Raw genomic sequence first — 22,905 nt, 5'->3', positions numbered from 1 at the left:
CAGCACTGGAGCACCAACTGAGAGCCCCAAACAGGTCGGCTTAGTACTGGGGTAAGCAAAGAACCCAGAGCCCCGCAGAAACGCAGCCGGCGCGGCCCAGGAGAGAACCCCGAGTGAGCTCGCACGCGGCGGACAGCGGGGGCGGGGCCGAGGCTTGGATCTCCCGCTCTCGGGACGGCCAATCAGTGACTGGCACTTCCCCAGCGCCAGAGCGCTCTTCCTGCCCAAACCTTCCCTCCGCCGCCTCCTCCCAGCTGTGAGTGCGCGGGGCGGGGGAGGGGGGGCTGGCTGTTTGGTCTTACTTAGTTCCAGATAGGACGTTTTTGTGACACTGTTGATTCAGAACCCTCCTCCCACCATTCTTGAAACAAAAGCTTCTGAGCTTCTTAGTCCCCAGGGCCAGCTTAGGAAATAAGACTTAGAGGTCGCTGTTCTCTTTCTTGAGAACTAGGGAAGAGAACACAAGGAAAGAGACAAATCGAAGTGTCACCAGTGACTGGGAAGATTTCCACCAAGCCCCCAACTCTTAAACATCTGATCAGATAATCAAAGGGATTTCTAGAAAAGATTTCTTTACTCCTAGGCACAAAATAAACTCAGCGGTTGAGAGGCAAGAAAAGAAAAAAAGAATCCAAGATTTACTTTCTCCACCTGTGAGGTCACAGAGGCCTTGCAGAGAAGGATGGGGGGACTTCTGGAGGACACACTATTTCAGAGTTGAGTATGTTCTTCCCGCTGAGGCCTCCAGTAACGTCAAATGTTGGCACCCCAAATGCCATTAAAACAACCCGTTACTAAGGCAAAATCGCGTTTGTGGCTCAGTGAGGTAATGAAAAACAATTACTTGACATAATTGTGTTCGTGTCTCAGAGAGGGAATAGCAAGGTTGCACTACGGGTTGAGATTTTGAAGTCCAGTTTAAGTCTGGTCTTTAAAATAGGGGGTTGGTTAGGATTGGGTAAACATTGGGTTATAGTTTAGGACTGGTGGATATAACAAAGTTAGGATTTTGTGGGCAGGGTTCAAGAAGTCTTGGGGATGTAAACGGTTCTTTAGTGTTTAGCTCTTTGAGGAAGTTGCAAGAACAAATAAGAAAGATATTTACAGCTTTCTAGTCCCTAACAAAAGTTTCCTGGAATAGTAAATTTATGATGAAACGGGAGAATAATAAATCATGTTAGTGTGGTTAGCAAACTTAGTGAATGTAGATGGCTTCAGTTCTCACAGTATGAAAGGACCCGAGAATGTCACATCATTTGTCATTTGGAAACTCGCTCAGGAAAACGTATTCGAGAGGACTTGCTAACTACGCACAGGATTCGGACTCAGAAAGGTTGATCTTCTTAGGACACATTTTCTTAAAATTAGTGTTGGGTCTTAACAGACATCAGTTTTTAAAAATTAGACTATACTACCCATTAGACACAGCAAAAGAAATAGTTCTGCATCTTTTCTGTTTGGCTCTCTCTCTCTCTTTTTTTTTTTTTTTTTTTTTTTTTTTATCGTTTTCAGACCTGACAGTCCCCTTGTCGAGAGCAGCAGCATCCAGGTATACAGCGTTTCCCCACCCTCTCCCCACCAGTCTAGGGTTTCCCTGCATCACGCTGCTGCCAATGCATCCTGCCAAAACTTTGGATCAACCCCAAAACCAGAAGGTCACTCACCCAAGAGGCAGGTCCCTCCCAAACCAAGCTGTCACTTGCTGCACTTGAACTGAGGGAACCTGTCCCTCCCGTTCAAGGGCAAGTGGAATCTTGCACTTCAGAGAACTGAACCCTCCTGGATTCTGGTCAAGGGAGGGAAGGATAATGGACTCTGTCTTGCCTCTTGATAGCAACTCTCCTACTGGCAGTGCTCTGGCCACCAAGTGGAGCAGCAGGAAGGAGTGAATGGAAAGGTGGAACCCAGGGAGCACGTCCATCCTCCCTCCCTGCCTAAGAGCTCCCCCTTTTTGCTGCAGGCAGGACCTTACCTCACTACTTCCTGCCTGCTGATTTTAAAGGCAGCTTCTGTTATCTGTGTTCTAATCCTGAGTATTGTAAAGGGTCCAGGTCATGGGTGCCCCGGAAGGGGATGGAGAGAGCAGGAGTATGTTAGGAGCCATAGTGAGACCAGCAGGGATTCTGCAGCAGCTTGTGACCCACCCTACAGGATCCACTAGCGGAATTCAGGGGTGGAACATGGCTGTTCTGCCTGGAGATCATGGCTGCGGAGGAGCTGCAGGGATGCCAGGCTGGGCCCTGCAGCAGCACAGCACCTGCCAGAGTGCACAGAAGGCACTGAGGCTAGGGATGAGGGGTCAACATGCACAGCAGGTGGGATAGGCCCTGTGCTAGTATGATGATTGGGAATAAAGCCGATGCAGGCAGAGTGTATGCCTTTATAGTAAGAAGCGACTGTACTCTTTAAACTTATTAAATTTAACGTTTTCTTCTTTTAGAGACCAGACTGCTATTTATAATTACAATAAAACTCCTATAAATATAGCATGAGTTTCCTTCAATGCTTCTGTAAGCATGCTGTTTCTGACTTCTTAGACTAGGTTCAAAGGGAACACATCTTTCTCAGTGTAGCCCTCAATGTTTTTTTCCTCTACATTTAATTTGCTGTCAGTCTGTAGCGTTTTTTCTTTTGAGGGGTGCGGGGACTCCTTCTTTGCTGGGAAGAAATGACTTTCTACGTGCAGAATCAAATATAAAGGGAACAGCACGGGATACATTTTCTTCCACACCCAGGTAGGCCTTTTTCTTTCTTCCCACTAACTTTTACATAGTTACCCAGTTCAAAGAAGAATGGACTTGGCACAGCATTATTTTTACTTGTAAGTCCTGTGTTTGTTATTCTGCTACAAAAAATGAATTCTGTTATTACAGTCAAAGTTTACACTGTTATCTCACTTACTGGAAAATAAATAAAAATAATGCTATTATGGCTTTTCATAGGCTTATACTCCATAAACATTAATTTTAGTCAATCAGCTATTTTTATGACTAATTTTATGACGGGAAACATATCAACAATAATACAGTTGGGCATTATTATTCAGTGATAAATGGTCGGTTTGGGGAACGTTTACTGTCATTCTTGGAATGAGACCAGCAGGGGCGGCCTGCTTTCAGGGCAGCCCCGGGACTCCAGCTCAGCCCCCTAGGACCTCCCCAACCCCAGGCATTTCTTCACAACAGGTAAACTGCCAAGCGATGCCAGCAGATGGCAGCAGAGGACAAGCCTGTGGGAAGAGGGCGGGGGAGGGACGTATGCACCTGGGCGGGGATCGACACCCCTGCTGCCCAATGGAAGGGCGACATGGAGAGGGTTTACCCAATCCTCAGTTCTGTGGGGTGGAGCTCGAACTCTGCTTAGTTAGCCGAGCTGTAACGTTGGGGATGTGGAGGTTTAGTTCCATGTGCCCCTCTGAGATCCAACTGTTGGTCTGAAGGAGGTAGAAGTAGAGTTGTCTGAGCCTGATGCGGTGGCCTCAGTTTTCTGGGTGAACAAGATCTCAAATGCTCCTTTTTCCTGGATTATTGTGAAAACGTGGAGGATTCTTGGTGCGCGGCTGAGGAATCTGCTTTTATTAATTCATCTGCTAAGTATTTCTGGCATTGAAAAGGAGACAGCGGGCTGGGCCTTTACATGTATTTCTTGGCGTTTTATACTTTGTTCTTGGGAAACATATACTACATCACTGGAACTCAATTCTTTTACTTTCGGTTTTCTTTCTGGCCATGGCATAGCAACAAGAGCGAAAGCACACTGTAAGTGGCTCAGTCATTGAGGCAATTAATTTACTACATTAAAGCTGGGCAATTAATTTACTTAGCAGACTCTCCCCTCCCTTGCTGGTCTTGAAATAGTTGAACCACATGCCTGAACTGCTAGAACCATTAGCCAATGTCCTTTTTTTTAAAATTATAATTAATTTTTTATCAAATCATAACATTGTACATTGATGCATTTATGGGGTTCAGGGTACTGCTTCAATATACAATGTGAAATGTTTACATTGAACCAAGTAACACATTCATCACAATTATACTCATTTCTTAATAGTTTTGAAACGTACCATTGCATCATGCACACTAGGCAAGGTCCCCCCAGATACCCTCCCTCCTCCCATATCCCAGCATCCGTTTTGAGTGGCTGCCTTTGCGTTCTGTTTGAACTGTATACCTGACCTTCACAACAAGCAAAAACAAAATAAGCAAATGAGAACATGCAGAAAGCAACATATTCTGTTCAAAGAGGATGGATCCTCCTGTCAGGCCTCCAGCCGGCAGGGACCCTCCTTTATTTGCTTCTCTTGGCTGCCTTGGGGAGCCTGTGAAGACCATGTGACACAAACAGGGAGGGGGTGCTGGAGGAGACCCAGCCCTGGGCCTCACCTCTGGCTGGTTTGTAAGGGTCTAGTACAAGTCTCTGGGGATACTTCTCTCTCTCTCTCTCTCTCTCTCTCTCTTTTTTTTTTTTTTGCAGTTTTGGGCCCGGGGCTGGGTTTGAACCTGCCACCTCTGGCATATGGGGCTGGCACCCTACTCCTTTGAGCTACAGGGGCCACCTGGGATACTGGTCTCTTGAATGTGCTCTGTGGAATCACTGTCACTCACATTCCACTAATCTACGCCTAAGACCTATAAGCCTAAATTCGTATTCAGTGTGTTTGGAGGAACTTCTGTATAAATATGTGTCAGACACATGTTGAGCATTAAAGACACAAAGATGAATGTAACCACGTCCTCAGCATCCATTAAGTTGCACTGTGGTTGGTAAGAAGGACACTCAGAGGGTTAGACACACATGCTGGAAGACAGGAATGAACAGGATGCAGAGGGGCCACAGAGAAGGTTCAGGGATGCTGGGACATAGGTGGTGACATTTGAGACAGAGATCCCAAATTCAGATGTGTTTGCTGCCTCAGATCGCAGGGTCTATGCATCTGATTCCTCAACACCCCAGTGATAAATTATACCTAAAATGGAGGTGAAGAGTAACCTTACTATAAGCACGTGTCTGGCCCGTCTGATGGGGCCCAGCTTTGGTTCAGGAGGATGGAGGGAATTATGTTTTAGCACTGGGTCTGAGAAGTGCGGGCCTTATTTGCATGCTGTTTAAGCATGACTTACCCCAAATTGGAAGCTTCTATGAATAACCTGAAGTAGAGATCTATTTGCAGCAGTGAGTTCAGGTGATTAGAAATCTTTCATGCCATTTTTGGGGTGGAGGGTACTGGGCGCCAACATTTGACAAGAAGACCTGTAGTTTTATGAAAAGGTCTAAAGATACAATTTTGGTTGCAATTACAACTCACCTTTTGTAATATAATCGTCCCTTTTAATTTCACTCAATCTGAAAACAGGAACAGTCAATCCACATGGTCTGGTAGATGTGAGTCATGCTGAGAGTAGGACCAATGCCCTGTTATTCAGGCAGTGAAAGGAAGCCCATCTTTCAGTGAGCACGATGGGCCCTTGAGTGTCCTCATAGGTAAATAATTCTAGTCAAGTATCTGTCTCCTTTTTGGTGTTGGGGAGAATATTGTCTTGTGTTTCTCATGAAGTGTACATTTCTACCATATGTCTGGATTTCTTTTGCTCATAAAAGTTCTTTACCTTTTTATAAACCCAAGATGAACATTCATTTGTCTGTAGCAAATGTTGGTTTGCAAAAAAATTGGAATCTCAGGATGATAATCATCTTGCTCCAAAGAGACTTTACCATTAATTTGAGGAGGTGCCTGGGTTGGGGTCACTAGTAATCCCTGATCACCTTAACCTAATCAGGATCAAGAAGATTTCAGACTGATCTGTGTCCTCTGAATGCGGAGATATTTGTAGCACATTCTTATTCCTGGGTGCAGTAACTATGTTCCCATCCCAAATCCTGTGGTGTTGCCTAGCACTTGATTGTCGATCCTACCACTGGATTAGCCTTGGTCTCTAACTCGTTCCCCTCACCTTCATGATTCCCTTCAAATGTCTGGTCAGCCATTCAACCTGTCAGCCAACTCATCCAAGTTTTCAGGAATCCCTGAGGTAAGAGGCACACTTACTGCAGAACTCACCCTGCTGGGCTTCTGTCCTCATGTGGATGTTGGTTCTGTATCTCCTTCGTAGTGCTTGGATGCCTTCACATACATATAGCCTGTTTTTTGTCTACATTTTCCAGTGTATAACTCTGTGTGTATATCTGATATATATGTGGAGAGAGAGAAAAAAAGAGAGACTAGGATGGGAAGATTAGTCTGATATGCCCAGCCCAGCATAACCAGACAAAGAACACTAATACTGATCTTTTATATTTCTGAATTCTAGTGGGAGTTGAATTTACAACCTTCTGCATTTCATGTGTAAAAATCTAGTCATTTACTTAAGAGAATAAGTTTCCTAGAATTGGAGTTATGGTCTTTGGGAGGCATCTTAGGACATGGAGAATGTTAAGTGCTACACTTGAATGATGCATTCCCTCTGCCTCCTGTTTTGTCTTCTGGTAGGAGAAAGATAACTAATTCCTCTCACGCCCCCTGCCTGGAGGTAGTTGATCTGACACCACCTGCATTAGTCAGGGATCTCCAGTGACACAGAGTCAACTACATATATATTCAAATATATGTGTGTGTGTGCACACTTATCCACACAAATACACACACGCACATATATAAAGAGATTTATTGTACGAAATTTCCTCATGCAATTATGGAGGCTGACAAGTCCGAAGATCTTTAGGTGAGTGGACAAGCTGGAGACCTGGGAAAGACAATGGTGTAGTCCCAGTTTAAACACCAGCAGGCTTGATGTCAGGAATACCTGATGCTTAGTTTGAGTCCACAGGCAGGAAAAAGCGATGTTCCAGCTTGAAGGCCATCAGGCAGGAAGAATTCTCTCTTATTTGTCTGAGGGAAGGTCAGCCTTCCTCTTCTCACATCATGGGCGGCCGTCTGCTACCCTCAGTCTACTGTTAACTGTTCCTTCATCCAAAAGGAAGAAACATCAGAGTAATGTTAGACCAGATATGTGGGAACCCCAAGGCTCACTCAGCTGGATGCATTCCATTAACCATCACATCAGATTTAAACTTCTGATTGATTGTCTAAGGGAGATTTGCAAAATATATGGAAAAGACAAGTTTAAGGTAGAGAGAACTGTCAGGATTTGTTAAACTCTGTCGTCAAAAACCAGCCAGTATTTGTCAGAATGGAGTGTAAAGGTTCTTCATAAAAGGAGATGGAACATGATTTTGGCTCAGTTATTCAAAGCAGTGCAATCTCCAGATACTCTGTATTCAACACCCAGTCCTGGTAAGCCAGTGGGATTTGTAATAAATTTCATGACTTTCATTGAACCGGAGATCAGAGGCTGGAACCTTGACACCACTTAGAAAGTATCCTTGGCAAAATGTTAAAAAACAGGATGAGATCAACCCTGTTGAGTTACCCACCAACCTACACACGGATGTAGCAAGGTTTAGAGTATGCACTAGGAGTATTCTATAGAAGAAATATGACCCACTTTCTTGAATAAGTAAAAATCAGTTTAAAAAGATTATTATTTTTTTAAGTTTTAAGTAAAAAAGGGGGGAGAGGAAAGGGGAATACACACACTCAGATGTGACTGCAGAGACTCCTACAGCCAAGCGCAGGCTGTAGACTTTGCATTCTGATTTGAATAATCCAGCTAAACAAATAAGATGCAACAGAAAATTTAAAAGTCAGAAAAAGATAAATCTTGCCTGAAATTATCATTAAACACATTAAAGCAGTGTATTATATTTTATGAAAAAATAGCTTAACTTTTTGATTGTGGTAGCAGTTACCACAAGATATGTATTTATCAGGGTCCATAGACCTGTACATCAAAAATAGTGAATTTTAGTGTACATATATTATAATGAAATAAAATTAGACTGACAAAAGGAAAAAAATATGTCAACAATGAATAATAGACAAAAATAACCAAAAAATGAAAGAACAGCAAAATCTGAGGCTGAGGAGCACCGTGGTCAAATTTCCAACTCTAACTGGGAAGGACCAGGAATGTTAGTAGGAGTTAACCAAACACTGTCCTCCCTGCCAGAGCTGGACGCCTTGGCAATTCCTGCACAGAAGCATTTGGTCATTGCTCTGGAATTATAAGTGTTAAGTGTCCTAGTTTTCTCTTTTCCAAATTAAAATTTAAGTTGCTAGGCTCTGCTGTGCTCCATCATACTATATTGGGTGTGTGGCTGGGGTGCTCCATCATACTATATTGGGGTGTGTGTGCTCCATCATACTATATTGGGGTGTGTGTCCAGTGAAATGGACAGAGAAGCCTCTGGACTGTAAGGAGCTGTGTTTGGATGTGATGAAGAAAAGTACATATTACTCAGATATTTTGGATTATCTTGGGAAGTGGATGAGTGTCCTTCACTGATGGCTGGGTCTGTGGCTGGCACAACAAGTTCACCCAATATCCATTTCCCCCTTATTCCAGGGTTGTAGAATTGAGCCTGGGCCTCTGGGTATCAAGAAGAAACAATTCAGGTCACTGCATGGTTTTCGGCTCCCGGAGCCACCCGACCGTGTCGTGCATCCTGGGTGTGAGCAGCCGCATGGCTTCTGGGAGGATCGTGTTCCCAAAAGGAAGAGGAGCACACTCTCCTTTGCCGTCATTGCCCCTGGTGGCTGTGCGGACGTGTTGGCTAGAAGTTCAGTAGCCTCTGTGGGCAGGTTGCACATTGAGGATTGTAGCGTAGATCTAACCAAACTGGAGAAACTTAATACTCTGACAGGTTAGAATCCCGCAACCACAAGGGACTAGTATATGTGAGAAAAATGAACTTCTCTCATGTTCAACTAATAATTTTCTCTTAGGAAATTCAAGATCTGTTTCATATTCTTTCTAATAGATATAAAGATCTAGCATTTCCTAGTGAACATTTTCTCTGAGTCAGATTTACAATTTACAATCACAACTAAGAGACCATCATGTATTTGGAAGGTTTAAGCAATTGCTGTTTGTCAAGGAGGGTACATCAGTCAGGGTTCTGTGCAGGGAAGGGAGATGTAGCACAAGGGTTTGAGCACTGGAAATACTTAGCATGATAAGGAGAGTGGGATTGAGGAAGCCAACACTGGAGCCTTTGACTTGAAGAACACACCCTCTTAGCTGTAATCCAGGAGTCAGGCCGCCAAATTACGAAATTTACCATCCCAATTGCCTCTCCACAGCATCAGAGGCAAAGAGCAGACACGGCCACACTATTCTGGCTGCTGCTACAGCTGCAACTACTTCCGGATGCCCATGAAGCTGATGACTGAGCACTGACCATGGATGTGCCTGCACGGCTGTCTGTAGACACTCACTTTTCCGTGACCTAGCTTGCCAAAAGATGGTGCAGAAGAAAAATGACCTCCGTTTTACTTTCGCCTTCCAAATAACATATATTTGGGAGTCTAATTTTTATTCAGAATCTTAGTTGCCTATTGCTCTGAGATGTTGCGCTTTCAGAATTCTAGACCAGGAACAGGTGAATGTGGGGATGGAGACCAAGCAGGCCTGTGTTCATATTTCCCAGAGAAGGCTTAGCTATTTCTGAATTGGCAGAAAGAAATGCATTTTCTATTGCTTTCTGCAAGAGAGACTGATGTCACAGGTGGGATGGGACAGAGGTAATTTAGATTACCAAAGAATTCTAGCTTTATTAGAAGGAAGAACACGTGTCATTTTCCTTAACTTTAAAGGTGCATTTCCTCACTATTCTGTTAGGTAGAGGACAGGAACCCCTATGCCAGTAACAAAGATGCATCAATTTGGACATTGTCAGTCGCTTTTCTAAATTACTTTTTATCTATGTTGAATTGTTCCAAAATTGCCATTTAGAATGTCAAATAACAAATTCTTTGTAAGCGTGTAAGTGAGGTAAGCATTTCCATTGAGGCTTGTTTCAAATAAAGAAAAAAACCAAAGGGGGTAAAAATCAGTTATTTATTTAGGCTCTAACTTAAATTATGTTTTATACATACTCATCATTTACTACAAATTTCTAACAAAGAAAGTGATATCACTCTATTTTATGGAAACAGCCCTCAACAATTTAAACTACTAGACCATTTCCTTGCAGGCAGCACCTGTTTTCCCTAGACTTCCATGGGTTCAGTCTGATGATCTTGACGTGGGAACTCACACTTGTCAGTTTTGTCTTCATTTTCATTCTCTATTTTTTCTTCATGTAATAATCTGTAGAAGGACTCATTTCGCTTTTCAATATTGTGAAGGATAGAATCCATATAAAAGCCAAATTCTATAAAGGCACAAGGCTTATTATCCTGGTTATAAAAATGCCCAAAGGAATGAATAGCAACCAATTTGCCAGATGCATTAAACACTGGGGAACCAGAGGCCCCATCAGCAAAACAGGTATCGTAAGTCAGTGTGTTGCTGTCCCAAGCCTCTAATGGGAAACTTCTTTTGGTAAACATTGGGCAAACATTACCAGTGGCAGCCTGGGGTTCTGCCAACCCACAATAAAGATACTGCTGATACCTTTTTAATCGTTCATTTAGAGAAATCACAGCACAATCATCTATTTTCTTGATCTGGCTGTCTGGATGACCAATTAAGTACAACAAACCACTAGGTGGTTGACGGGAAACTTGTGCAAAGAGGCCTGGAGGAAATGCATTTCCATTTTCTTTTAGTTTTAAAATGGCATAATCTAGGTCATTATCAGACACTTCAAACCATGGCTCGATGGAAAACCAATCGTCTTTAGGAGGAATGAAATCTGTATAAGTGAAGGTTACCTTTGCACTTTTACTGATTATATCAGGCCACAAACTTGGATGTATGCCTTTACCCACTATAAGATTTACAACATGTCGACAGGTGAAAATATAACCGTGATTGAAGACAAAGCAAGTAGCATTGCCTGTATTGCCATTATTGTCCCATTTCATGAAGCCAACGGACTTACTAAGGTAACTAAGTTGCTTACACGTTGCAACTGAAAGAGAACTTTTAGTCACTTTTCCAAAGTACTTTTCATAAATGTTGAATTGTTGGAATGTTGTCAGATCATTTCTCTCCTGTTCTATCTGGAAATACTTTCTCATCAAACCTGCCTCAACTTTGAAATTTGGATATTGCTGCATTATGTCTTCATTCAACATTTGGAGATTATATAGATGAGGTATCTTCATTGAGATACCCAGATTAATATTAATCGGATGTTTTCTATTTTCAGGGGGCCTCTGCCCAACTAGCAGCTGTTTGCCAGAACTATGATCATAATGACTTCTAATCTCAGAAATTGTCCGATTGATTTTATCTTGAAGATCATGCTGTATACTGTCATGTGGGTAAGTTTTTTCTCTGCTGAGTTTGACATCTTCATCCTCTCCATCTTTTTCTGCTTCATGGATCTTTTCCTTAGATTGTATCAGGCCAGAGGGTGTGATTTCATCACTGGCATTCTCCTTCTGTTTAGTATTTTCACCTTGCTTCCTGTGTTTATTTCTTGAAATGTCTATTTCTAAGACTTTTCCAGATACTTCATCCACCATTGACCTCTTTCCATAAATTTTCTGGTGACCTTCCTTCATTTTCCATTCTAATTCATGTAGATCAGACCGAAATCGGCCATCCTTGCATAAAGCTTCCTGGATAGTCTCACCCTTCAAGGCATAGATGCAAAGTCTACCTCCTTCTTCATGAAGTTTGTTGATCTTAACAATCTTCTTTATCGTCTTCCCGACAGCAACAACATGAAAAAGAATGCATTCAACGTCTGGATTCTCACATCGACGCAAAATCTGATCGTCTTCTTCGTGGCCCTTCTTTCTTTGAACCAGTTCTATATTTAAATGAGAATCTCTAGGCAGGCACTTGAGAGGCATTCCCAAATTGATATATCTTTTTATTTCTTTATCCTCCTCAGAGACAATAATGTCCTTGGTGAAATGATCCTTCATCTTTTCATTGAAATGGTCGTGACCGCTCAGAGCTGAGAAGATGCTCTCATTGGGTTCACCACGAACTGTAAACACACTGTGGTTTGATTTTCTACAGGTTGCATTTAAAGTAAAGGTGAAACAACAATCTTTATTGGTGCTCTGATTTGGACTCTGAATTTCAGAGGCTGTTTTGCGCCTGTTGACTTCACTTGTGAGTTTAGAGGTGCTGTTACACTCTCTCATGTCAGATAAGCAATGATAAGGAGGGGTGTCAGCACATGTACCCTGAAAAAGAGAAAGATGTAAGATTTAATAAGAATCACCCTTAAGAAAATGTTGCATGTTTTTCTAATGATAGAACCAATAGATTTTCTGATAAAAATTGGACAAAATAATGGCTAATGAATAATGGAGAATAAATCAATTACTATTCTATCACCAGAGACTATCATTCTACATTTTGGTTTCTTTGCTTCTGTTACTTTATAAGCAGATATAATACTGTTTCTCAAACTTCAGCTGCATACAGGTTTATTTTTCACTAAGCGATCTGGCATGGCTTCCAGATGTCATTGATCCACCTGGGAAAAACACGAAGGACTCTTGTGAGGGGTTCTATACCTGGTTTTATATCTGGGTTTTTGCTTCTGAACCATAGCTCTGTGTCTCTGTCTTGTGTCAGTACCATGCTGTTTTGGTTACTATATCCTTGTCATGTAGCTTGAAGTCTGGTAAAGTTATGCCTCCAGATTTGCCCTTCTTGCTTATGGTCACTTTGGCTATTTGGGTTCTTTTCTGGTTCCACACAAAGTGAAGAATTGTTTTTTTCTAGGCCTCTGAAAAACGGGAATTGCATTACATCTGTTGATCACTTCGGGTAGCATAGAATTTTTAACAGTGTTCACTCTTCCAATCCATGAGCATGATACATATTTTCCCATTTATTTACATCCTTTGCTGTTTCCTTCCTCAGTGACTCCTGGTTCTCCCTGTAGAGGTCCTTCACCTCCTTGGTTAGATATATTCCTAGGGTGTTTTCTTTCATTTGTTGCTGTTGTGAAAGGTATTGTGGATTTCATTTGATTCTCAGCTTGACTGTCATTGGTATATACCAACGGTCTTGGTTTGTGGCAATTAATTTTTGGAACCTGAGACTCTACTAAATTTATTTATCAACTCCAGGAGTCCCTTGGCAGAATCTTTGGGGTTTTCTAGATACAAGATCATGTTATTAGCAAAGAGTGATAATTTGGCCTCTTCTGTCTCTCTTTGGATACCCTCAATCTGATTGCCTTGGCTAGAACGTCCAGCCCTCTGTCGAATAGAAGTGGGAACAGTGGGCAACCTTGTCTAGTTCCAGTTCTAATCAGGAATGCTTTCAATTTTTCCCCATTCAGTATTGTATTGGCTGTGTGCTGGTCATATAGGACTTTAATAATGTTATCTTATGTTCCATCTATGCCTGTTTTTGTGGTAAACCTTAAAAGCAAGCTTTGCCAAGTGTGAAATTAGCAGTCAAAGGACTCCATCTATCTTTTGTGGGTTTTTTTTTTTTTTTTTTATATCTGTGGCACTTTGTCCAGTAATAGTCACATGTGCCACTTTTTTATTTGGGCATCAGGATTGGCATCAGTGTATTTTTTTGATGTCTGATATAACACCAGATCAAGAGCACAGTAATATCTCAGGTTATAAATCAGTGTCCACAAGTCAGTAGCCTTTGTATATACATCAAGAACAGCCAAAATGAGAAGCTAATCAAGGACACAATCCCCTTCACAGTAGCTTCAAAGAAAAACGAAATACCTGGGGATATACCTAACAAAAGAGATGAAGGATCTCTATAAATAAAATTATAAAATCCTAAGAAAAGAAATAGCAGAAGATATTAACAAATAGAAAGACATACCATGCTCATGGCTGGGAAGAATCAACATTGTTAAAATGTCTATACTTCCCAAAGCAATCTACAGATTCAGTGCCATCTCCATTGAAATACCCACATTATACTTTCAAAATTTGGAAAAAAAAATTCTTTGTTTTATATGGAACCAGAAAACTCCCATATACCTGAGGCAATTCTTAGTAATAAAAACAAAGCCAGGGGCATCACCCTACCGGACTTCAGGTTGTACTAAAAGGCCATAGTTATCAAAACAGCATAGTATTGGCACAAAAATAGAGACATAGACACCTGGAACCAAATAGAAAATCATGAGATGAAACTAATATCTTACAGCTACCTGATCTTTGATAAACCAACAAGAACATAGACTGGGGGAAAGGATCCCTATTTGACAAATGGTGCTGGGAAAACTGGAATACCACGTGTAAAACTGGACCTGCACCTTTCTCCACTCACTAAAATTGATAAAAGATGAATCTAAGGCATAGAACAATAAAAATCCTCGAAGAACGTGTGGGGAAAACACTTGAAGGTATTGGCCTGTGGAAAGACTTTACAAAGAAGATTCTAGCGACAATTGCAACAACAAAAATTGACAAATGGGGGTGGCATCTGTGGCTCAGTGGGTAAGGCACTGGCCCCATATACCGAGGGTGGCAGGTTTGAACCCAGCCCCAGCCAAACTGCAACAAAAAAATAGCCGGGCATTGTGGCAGGTGCCTTTAGTCCCACCTACTTGGGAGGCTGAAGCAAGAGAATAGCCTAAGCCCAGGAGTTGGAGGTTGCTGTGAGCTGTGACGCCACAGCACTCTACCAAGGGTGATAGAGTGAGACTATGTCTAAAAACAAACAAACAAACAGGACTTAATTAAATGGAAAAGCTTCTGTACAGCTAAGAAGACAACAACCAAAGCAAATAGGCAACCATGAAAATGGGAAAATATATTTGCATATTATGAATTGGACAAAAGCTTGATAACTAGCTCTCTGTGGAGAGATTAGAAACAACATACAACATTACAACATACAAAGAGCCAACAACCCCTTATATCTCTGGGCAAGATGGATGAATAGAGCCTTCTCTAAAGAAGACAGATGAGTGGCTAACAAACATATAAAAAAATGTACATTATCCCAAATTATCACAGAAATGCAAATCAAAAGCACCCTGAGATATCACCTAACTGCAGTGAGAATGGCCCATATAAACAAAATCTCAAAGCTGCAGACACTTGCATGGATGTGGAGAGAAGGGAACACTTTTACACTGCTGGTGAGACTGCAAACTAATACAACCTTTTTGGAAGGAAGTATGGATAATTTTCAAAGAATTCAAAATAGGCCTCCCATTTGATCCTGAATCCCATTACTGGGTGTGTACCCAGTAGAAAAAAATACTTTTATTATTTGCACTAGAGTGTTTATTGCTGTTGAATTTACAATTGCCAAATTGTGGAAACAGCCTAAATGCCCACTTGCCCAGGAATGTATTAACAAGCTGTGGTATAATGTATACCATGGAATACTATTCAGCCACAAAATAGATGGTGACTTTACATCTTTTGTATTAACCTGGATGGAGATGAAACACGTTATTCTTAGTAAAGCATCACAAGCATGGAGAAGCAAGACTCCCATATACTCAATTCTGATATGAGGACAATTGATGCTAGTACACGGTGGGGAGTGAGGGAATGGGGGAGCGGAGAGAGGGAACGAGGGAGGGGGTGTGTGGTCATGGTGTGTGACACACCTCTTGAAGGAGGGACACAATTATAAGAGGGACATTACCTAGCAAATGCAAGCAGTGTAACCTGGTTCTCTGTACCCTCAGTGAATTCCCAACAATAAAAGAAAAAAAGATCTTATGTAGTATATGTGCAAAGCAGTAGACAACATATGTTTTATTTTATATAATAGCAAATATCCATAAATACCCATGTATCTACATCCAGCCTAAGAAATAGAAGGCTCCAGTGTGACTTTGCTTCATCGTACCTCCCTTTCTCATTCCCATGGACAACCACTAAGCCTGAATTTTCTTTAAAATAATTATTACCTTGCATTTTTTTTAGGGACATATACATGGGCCATTCAAAGAAGCTGTTGAGTTGTGCCTGTTTTTGATCTTCTATGAATAAATTCTACTGAACGTTTTTCTGTGACCTTCTTCACTATTTTTGAGGTCCACCCTTGTTGATGAAATCCTTTATTTATTTTAAAAGGTAGGAAGACTTCAGTGAAGAAATTAACTGTGCATGTGTCAATCGTTTCTTGGTTCTCTCTAGTAAAATCAGTAGCAGTTTTGCTATAAATATCCTTGAGTGTGTTTTTGGAGCACACTCTTGGTGCAAGAGTGTCTCTCAGGCATAAACTTAAAAGTGAAATTACTCTGTCTTAGGACAGATGCACACTTGTCTTTATTAGATTCTGCCAAATTATTACACAAAGTGGCTGTACCACCGGTGAGAAACGAGGATTCCATTACTCTACATCTTTAGTAAAACTTGGTAAAGTTCAACTTTTCATGTTTGCCAATCTCATGGGTGCCAAATGGCATAGTACTGATGGCTAAAATAGTAGTTTCTTAACTACTAATGAGGTTGAATCCTTTCTCATGCAGTAGCCTGTAAAATGCCTTTTCAATATCTTTTGCCCATTTTTCTATTAGATTTATCTTTTTATTATAGATTCTAACAATATTTTAAATGTCTTAGACACAAATTGTTTCCTCATCATGTATGTTAAACATATATTCTCTGAGTTTGTGGCTTGATTTTTCATTCTCCTTGGTGTCAGGAAGAACAGTTCTTAATTCTAATGCTGTCAAATGTGTTAATCTTTTTATGTCATGGAATACCTTTCATAAGATACAAATGCCCTATTTTTTCCTAAAAATTGTAAAGGTTTACTTTATCCTTTCACAATTTTGATGAAAAATATTTTTTCTATATGGTTTGAAGGAGGTATTACTTGTTAATTTCATTTTTTCCACATGGATAACTCTTTTGTCCAGCAATGCAAATTAAATTAAATATTCATTCTTTCTCCACTGATCTGTACTGACAGTTTTTCCACAGAAGATTTTTATAGATTGAACTGTGTTCCCTCAAAATCCATATGTTGAAGTCCTAACCTGCGGTACCTCAGAATGTGGTCCTATTTGGCAACAGTGTTCTTGTCGATGTAGTTAGTTAAGTCAAGGTCAGACTGCAGTAGGGCAGGCCTCAATCCAGTATGTCTGATATCCTTAGAAAAGGGGGACATTTAGACACAGACATAGATAGACACAGGAAAAACACAGCCAGGAGAAGTCAAGGAGAAAGTTCTGGAACAGATCTTTCCCTCACAGCCCTCATAAGTCATCAGCACTGTGGACACCTTGATCTTAGACTTTGACCCTTCAGAACTATGAGACGATAAATTTCTGTTACATAAGCCACGCAGTCCACACTATGTGGTTACGGCAAACCTAGCAAACGATTGAGTCTGTTGGGGCTTGTGTAACAAAATAGATGATGTGGGGCCTTCATGCTCTTATAACCTCCCAAAGACCCCCACCTCTTAATGTCATCATCTTGGATGTTAAGATTTATCCAAGGTGGCGGGTTCGAATCCCCAGCCCGGACCCGCCAAACAACAATGACGGCTGCAACCAAAAAAAAAAAAAAAAAAAAGATTTATCCATATGAATTTTGGGGGATACAAACATCAGACAACGGCACAAACTAATCCAAAGATATTTTCATATAATTTGTGGGTACATTTCCTGTCTATTCTGTTTCAACTGTATACTCTTCTATATATTTACCAAGTGCTGTCTTAATTACTACAGCTTATAATTTGCATTTTTTATCTGAAAGAGCTATTTCTTTTTTTAAAGAAAGAACTATTTCTTTTTTGTCAGGTGAATGAATATAACATAAATGACTCCAAGCAGTATTGGAGCTGTTTTTTAATTTCAATTTTCAATTTATTCTTAATGGTCTTCTGCTGTCCTATCTTGTTAAGAGCCTTCAAATAAACTGTTGGATTTTTCCCTTGGGATTGCATTAAATCAAGAATTGAATTTAGGAAGGACTGATATCTTACTAGTCTTGAGTTTTCCTACTGGTGAATATCTTATATCTTGGCATTGATTTTTGTCTCCTTTCATGTTTTCAACAAAAGTTTACAATTTTTTCCATAAAGAATCTGTAAATCTGTAAATCCATAAAAAATTCTGTAAAGAATCTGTAAATCTGTAAATCTTTTTCATACATAATTGATATTTGTCTAGGTATTACAAAATAATTTTTGGAATAGTATATTTTCTGATTATTATAGACTAAGTTAAACCTGTCTTTTAATAAATATTACTCTTAAGCCTAACCAATTTGCTAAATTACAATCAAGTTAATATTTCATCTATACATCTTTTTGGTTTCCAAAACAGGTGATAATATTATCTATGAATATTTCATGAATATGTTCTATTCCTTATTTTTTACTTCTGAAATACTACTTTTTATTTATTTTTCTTATCTGACTACATTGGCTAGAATCACTAGTAGAGTGTGATGCAGTGGCAATTATATAATCACCAGCTAAATAAAGGAAAAACAGTGAGCATTCCCCTATTTTCTCTGATTGTAAAGGAAATGCTTATAATGACTTATTATTTAATATGACATTCCCTGCAGAGTTTTTAAAAGATGTCCTTAATCTTGTTAAAAAGCATTTTGATGAGTTAATATTTATGTATTTAATAATCATCAGGGAAGCCATAGATTTTGCATCTGACGGAGGTCCTGGGACCAATCCCCAATGAGCACCCAGGGATAACTAGTCCATAAATAGAATGTACAGACATACCTGTGAAAAATAGTCCTTGATTTTCTTGTTATTCTTTGCATCAAACGGGATCTGTGATCTGTGCTTCTTGTCGCTCATGATGGCTTGAAGAGAAAGAGGTGGCTCAGCCGAGACACTAATGTCAAAAAGTTTCAAGTTATAGCAGTTTCTTTGTGGCTATCACTAATTGTATAGAGGAAAAAGATGGACAGGAGTCTCATGTCCCACCTTTTCCCTTGAGCTCCAGTCTCACTCTCTCTGCAGATGTTACGTTAGCAAGGAGGTTATTCATCAACTCTAATCACCCCAATGATAATAACTCTCTTGTACACAAAACTACTTGTCAGGCAATCCCCCATGAACACTTAACAAAAATTACCTTTAATCGCCAATCCCACAGATTCCATGGAATGTAGGTGTGTGTGCATTTTGCAGATGGGAAAAGTGTAGGTTAGAGAAGGCAGCTCCAGCCCCAGGCCAGAGCTACATGGCACAGCTAGAATCCAAATGTGAGCACAGTACCCCATGGAAGAGTCTGCAGTGGGAGAATTCACAGAGGTGTTCTATTTACATTGCTGTTCAATCCAGTTGCCACTGAAGATGGAGATGGCAAGGGATGGGAAAATGACAGGGAAATGGGAGGGGATAGAACTGCATAGGAACAGATGACACAACAAATTTGGAATGAGATTTCAAACAGAAATGTGAAATGTTTGCTCCAGGTTGATAGCAAGAAAACTTAGTTAGCTGTCTTCAGTTTTTTTGTTTAGAGAGATATTTTTTCCTCTTTCCTCCAATGTCTCCTTAGAAGAGAACAAACAATTTAAATAAAATGGTGAAATCCCCTATGGTGATGAACACCACGAGAAAGAGCAATCCTGGTGGGGGCAGCAGCCGCTTCTGTCTTTAGTGCCTCACACCTAAAACAACATCTGGCGCGTGGCAGCCCCTCAGTCCAGCTGCGTTTATAGAGATGCATTCACTGAGCGAATGCAGGAGGCAGATGGTGCACTCTGCCCTGTTCTCAGAGCTTTTCATAAACTACCTGATGTAATCTGCACAACCCTGTAAGGTAGGGATTACTGCTCTACTTAGATATTAGATTATTGTTCACAAGATAAAGAACTTGAACAGAGAGGTTAAACTTTTTCTTAAGGTCATGAAACTCCAGAGGGTATACTTTTGAGACTTTTCATTATGAACATTTCCTAACAGAAAAGAAAAATAGGGAATGGTATAATGAACCTACACATACCTATCATAATTAGTAATTATTAATTTTTTGCAAATTTACATCATCTTTATCTTCTACTAGATTATTTTACAATTAAAGACATCATGACATTTCAACCCTGGCTATACATTCCATGTCTACGAATTAAGTACTTTTTCTTATACAAACACCATATTAATTTATTCACACAACAAGGTGCAGTTGAGGTATATAAGACTTTACTGATGTCTTTAAAGGGTCTCTTCTTCTTTCCTTTTTCTTTCTTTCTTTTTTTTTTCTTTTGTGAGACAGCGTCTCCCTATGTCACCCTTGGTAGAGTGCTGTGGCATCACAGCTCACAGCAACCGCCAACTCTTGGGCTTAAGTGATTCTTTTGCCTCAGCCTCCCAAGTAGCTGGGACTACAGGCGCCCACCACAATGCCCGGCTTTTTTATTTTTTTTATTGTAGTTGTCATTGTTGTTTGGCAGGCCCGGGCTGGATGCAATCCCACCGGCTCTGGTGTATGTGGCTGGCGCCCTAGCTGCTGAGCTATAAGCACTGAGCCAGGGTCTTTTTTTCTTAAGGCACTGATTTGTTGAAGAGTACTGAGTGTCCCTTCTCTAGGATGTCCACCTCCTGGGTTGCTTCCTCCCATTGTTGTTTATCTTATCATCTTTCCCTGCATCTGAAGCCGGAAGTTAGCTAAAGACTATGTGTATTCTTTTAACAATTCCAGTATGGGACAGGAGCCCTGGATTTCTTATCTACTGAGGACATCCATGATCCTTAGTTTCCTGTTTATGTGATCAAGAAACATACTGTACTGCTTAGTTTCCCGATGCTTCTAAGTAAGAGAATGAATATCAAAGTGTCTATCAGCATTGGTACTTACAGGCCATCTGCGCTCAAATATCAAGTCACCACTTAATAGCTGCACACCTTGTCTTATTAATTAACCACTCTCTCTCTCGTTTGCCTTACAAATGGGAGTTTGTTAGTGTCGGGGCAGACAGGGAGCAAGGTAAGAAGGTAAGGTGAGGAGGAAAAGAAAAACAGGTGATTGCTGAGACCCAGGAAACTGTCTGACCCACGAGGTTTTGGGTACGGCTACGAGAGCTCCTGTTGGACAGTACGATCCGGAGACAGGAGCATGTTAGATCACAAGAGCTCAATGTCCAAACACAGCCAGGGGGGCAGTTCTAAGTAGGGCACCCTAAAACTGACTGTTGCCATGGAGTCCCCCACTGCAATACCATTTCCATGTGCTACCACCCATGCGTACAGTTAAAAATGGAATTGTGGGACCTATTATGAGATATAACATTAGAAATGCATAAACTTTAGAAGCAGATGGAGCAAGGCTGGAGCCCAAGGAGTAAGTACCCAGAGGAAAGATTGTAAGGGGTTCCTAGACTCAGAAGAACTGAACTACAGGTTGGTAAAAAAAAAAAAAATTACATTTCCTGTTAAACTGACACTGCTGTCTGACTTCCTCTTTTCCCACTGGTTCTGCTGCTGGTGGTTATTTTTCTCTTTGGGGGTCAGCTGGGGCAAAGTACTTTCGGTTTCTGGGGGCTGCTTGCTAGTGGCGCTCAGAGGAAGCCCCAAAGGGGCTGGGGCTCTCTGAAATCACCACAGTTAGAATCAACCTTCACTGTCATGAAGATTAAAAAGTATAACACATGCAGAGCCTTTAGGACAGTGCTTGCCAAGTAATAGGTCACCCAATAAAGTCCAAGCTGGCCATATTTATCAGTATCAGTACACTCACCACAGGGACACCTTTTAAACAGCAGAGAACCTGGGGAAACAAAAACAGATACATCATTAAGGAACTGAGCTATGCTGTAAAATCTTTGAAAGCGACAACAACTGCCCAACAATTAAGAAAATTAGGGGGTTCCCTGTGTTATGACTCATCTAATGGAGTTTGGGGGAGCATATAGACATACTTCAGACGTGACTAATAGATATAGATTTAAAAATGAAAGTAATGTGGGAAGAAAGAAACATAAATTTTGTAGTCCACTGGCAGATGCTTGAGCAATCGCAGTGGAAAGGGGCAAGACGTTAAGAAAAGACCTCGGAAGTTTTCCCCTTCACACCTTGTTTCAGGTATCTGGACTGAACCTTGTTATATCAAAATAAAAAGTGCCCTCCCATCGCCGCCTTCCTCCCCTCTCCCCGCTAACTCTTTGTACCCTCAGTGAACCTGAAACAATAAAAAGTTTAAAAAAATATAAAGTGCCCTTAGCTATTCTATTTCCTCTTCTGTTTTACAGGCGAAAGTCAAGGTTCTACTTACCTTGACTTCCTACTGTAAAGGAATAAAGGGATACAGCCTGTCCTGAGTTCCCTCTCCAACCCACCTGACAGCTCCCCTTCGGGATTTCTTTCTCAATCTCTCCATCTTTCTCTATCTCTCTCCCTTCCTCCTTCTTTTCTTCTATTTTTCTCTTGCCTCCCTCTGTTCTTGACTTTCCTGAGGGAAGGATCGAGAGTACCGAGACTAGCCCCAAGACTCATCCCAGCACCACACCCCGCTCGCGCCCACATGCACATTGCAGGACATGAATCAGCACTGAACTAGAACTCGTGGCTGAGCAGTGCTGCCTGCCGGGTCCTGGTCCCGGGGCCCCCAGCACTTCTCCCTCCTAGTCTAGGAGGCTCCGGTGCTCCCGCGTCCACCCTGCACTGCGTCCACCCCAGTGCCGGCTGCACTCACCGACTGTGCTGTGCGCTGCTGTGCGCCTCCACCAGCACCTGGATTCAAATTAGTGCCCAACGCAGGTCCCGCTCTTTTTGGAGGAAGTAAAGGACTCTGAGCTCAGCAGAAACTCCGCTAGTCTGTCCAGGGAGAGAGGGCAGGAAAGGAGGGTGGTGGAACCAAGGATTTGGATCACCCCCTCTTGGGACCTGCAGGGTGCGGAAGGACGACTGGTTACCCTCTTTCACTTTCACACACCCAGCTGGGGAATTTCTCTTTGGATTGCTCCTCCCCTTCCGCCTGCCGCACCCCCCCCCC

At 41.3% G+C, this 22,905-nt stretch overlaps 1 protein-coding gene across 3 annotated transcripts; it reads right to left on the bottom strand.

Moving 5' to 3' along the window:
- Window positions 1-9,949: 9,949 nt before the first annotated feature.
- FAM111B (family with sequence similarity 111 member B) lies at window positions 9,950-22,822 on the bottom strand. 3 transcript variants are annotated; one of them, XM_023507842.1, is made up of 4 exons: window positions 22,606-22,822; window positions 21,652-21,681; window positions 18,687-18,801; window positions 9,950-12,211 (listed from the first exon to the last, which is right to left on the bottom strand). In XM_023507842.1, the coding sequence occupies exons 3-4, from the start codon at window positions 18,762-18,764 to the stop codon at window positions 10,112-10,114; spliced, it is 2,178 nt and encodes a 725-aa protein (XP_023363610.1). In that variant the 5' UTR covers window positions 18,765-18,801; window positions 21,652-21,681; window positions 22,606-22,822; the 3' UTR covers window positions 9,950-10,111. The 3 variants fall into 3 exon arrangements, with proteins under 3 accessions (XP_023363610.1, XP_023363609.1, XP_012667886.1); XM_023507841.1 differs by having other exon boundaries at window positions 18,687-18,769; XM_012812432.2 differs by lacking the exons at window positions 21,652-21,681; window positions 22,606-22,822 and having other exon boundaries at window positions 18,687-19,888.
- Window positions 22,823-22,905: the final 83 nt, after the last annotated feature.

Source organism: Otolemur garnettii, unplaced genomic scaffold (genome assembly GCF_000181295.1).
Source record: "Otolemur garnettii isolate 467f Iridium unplaced genomic scaffold, OtoGar3 scaffold00209, whole genome shotgun sequence".
NCBI classification, from domain to species: domain Eukaryota; kingdom Metazoa; phylum Chordata; class Mammalia; order Primates; family Galagidae; genus Otolemur; species Otolemur garnettii.
The sequence above is the reverse complement of the archived record's forward strand: the minus strand, read 5'-3'. Positions and strand labels throughout refer to the sequence as shown.

Bases quoted from the DNA above. Each gene is read 5' to 3' on its own strand.
- FAM111B (XM_023507842.1), bottom strand. From the start codon at position 18,764: ATGAGCGACAAGAAGCACAGATCACAGATCCCGTTTGATGCAAAGAAT. The intron at 12,212-18,686 runs GTATGTCTGTAC...TCTCTTTTTCAG, and splicing joins TCAAGGACTATTTTTCACAG to GGTACATGTGCTGACACCCC.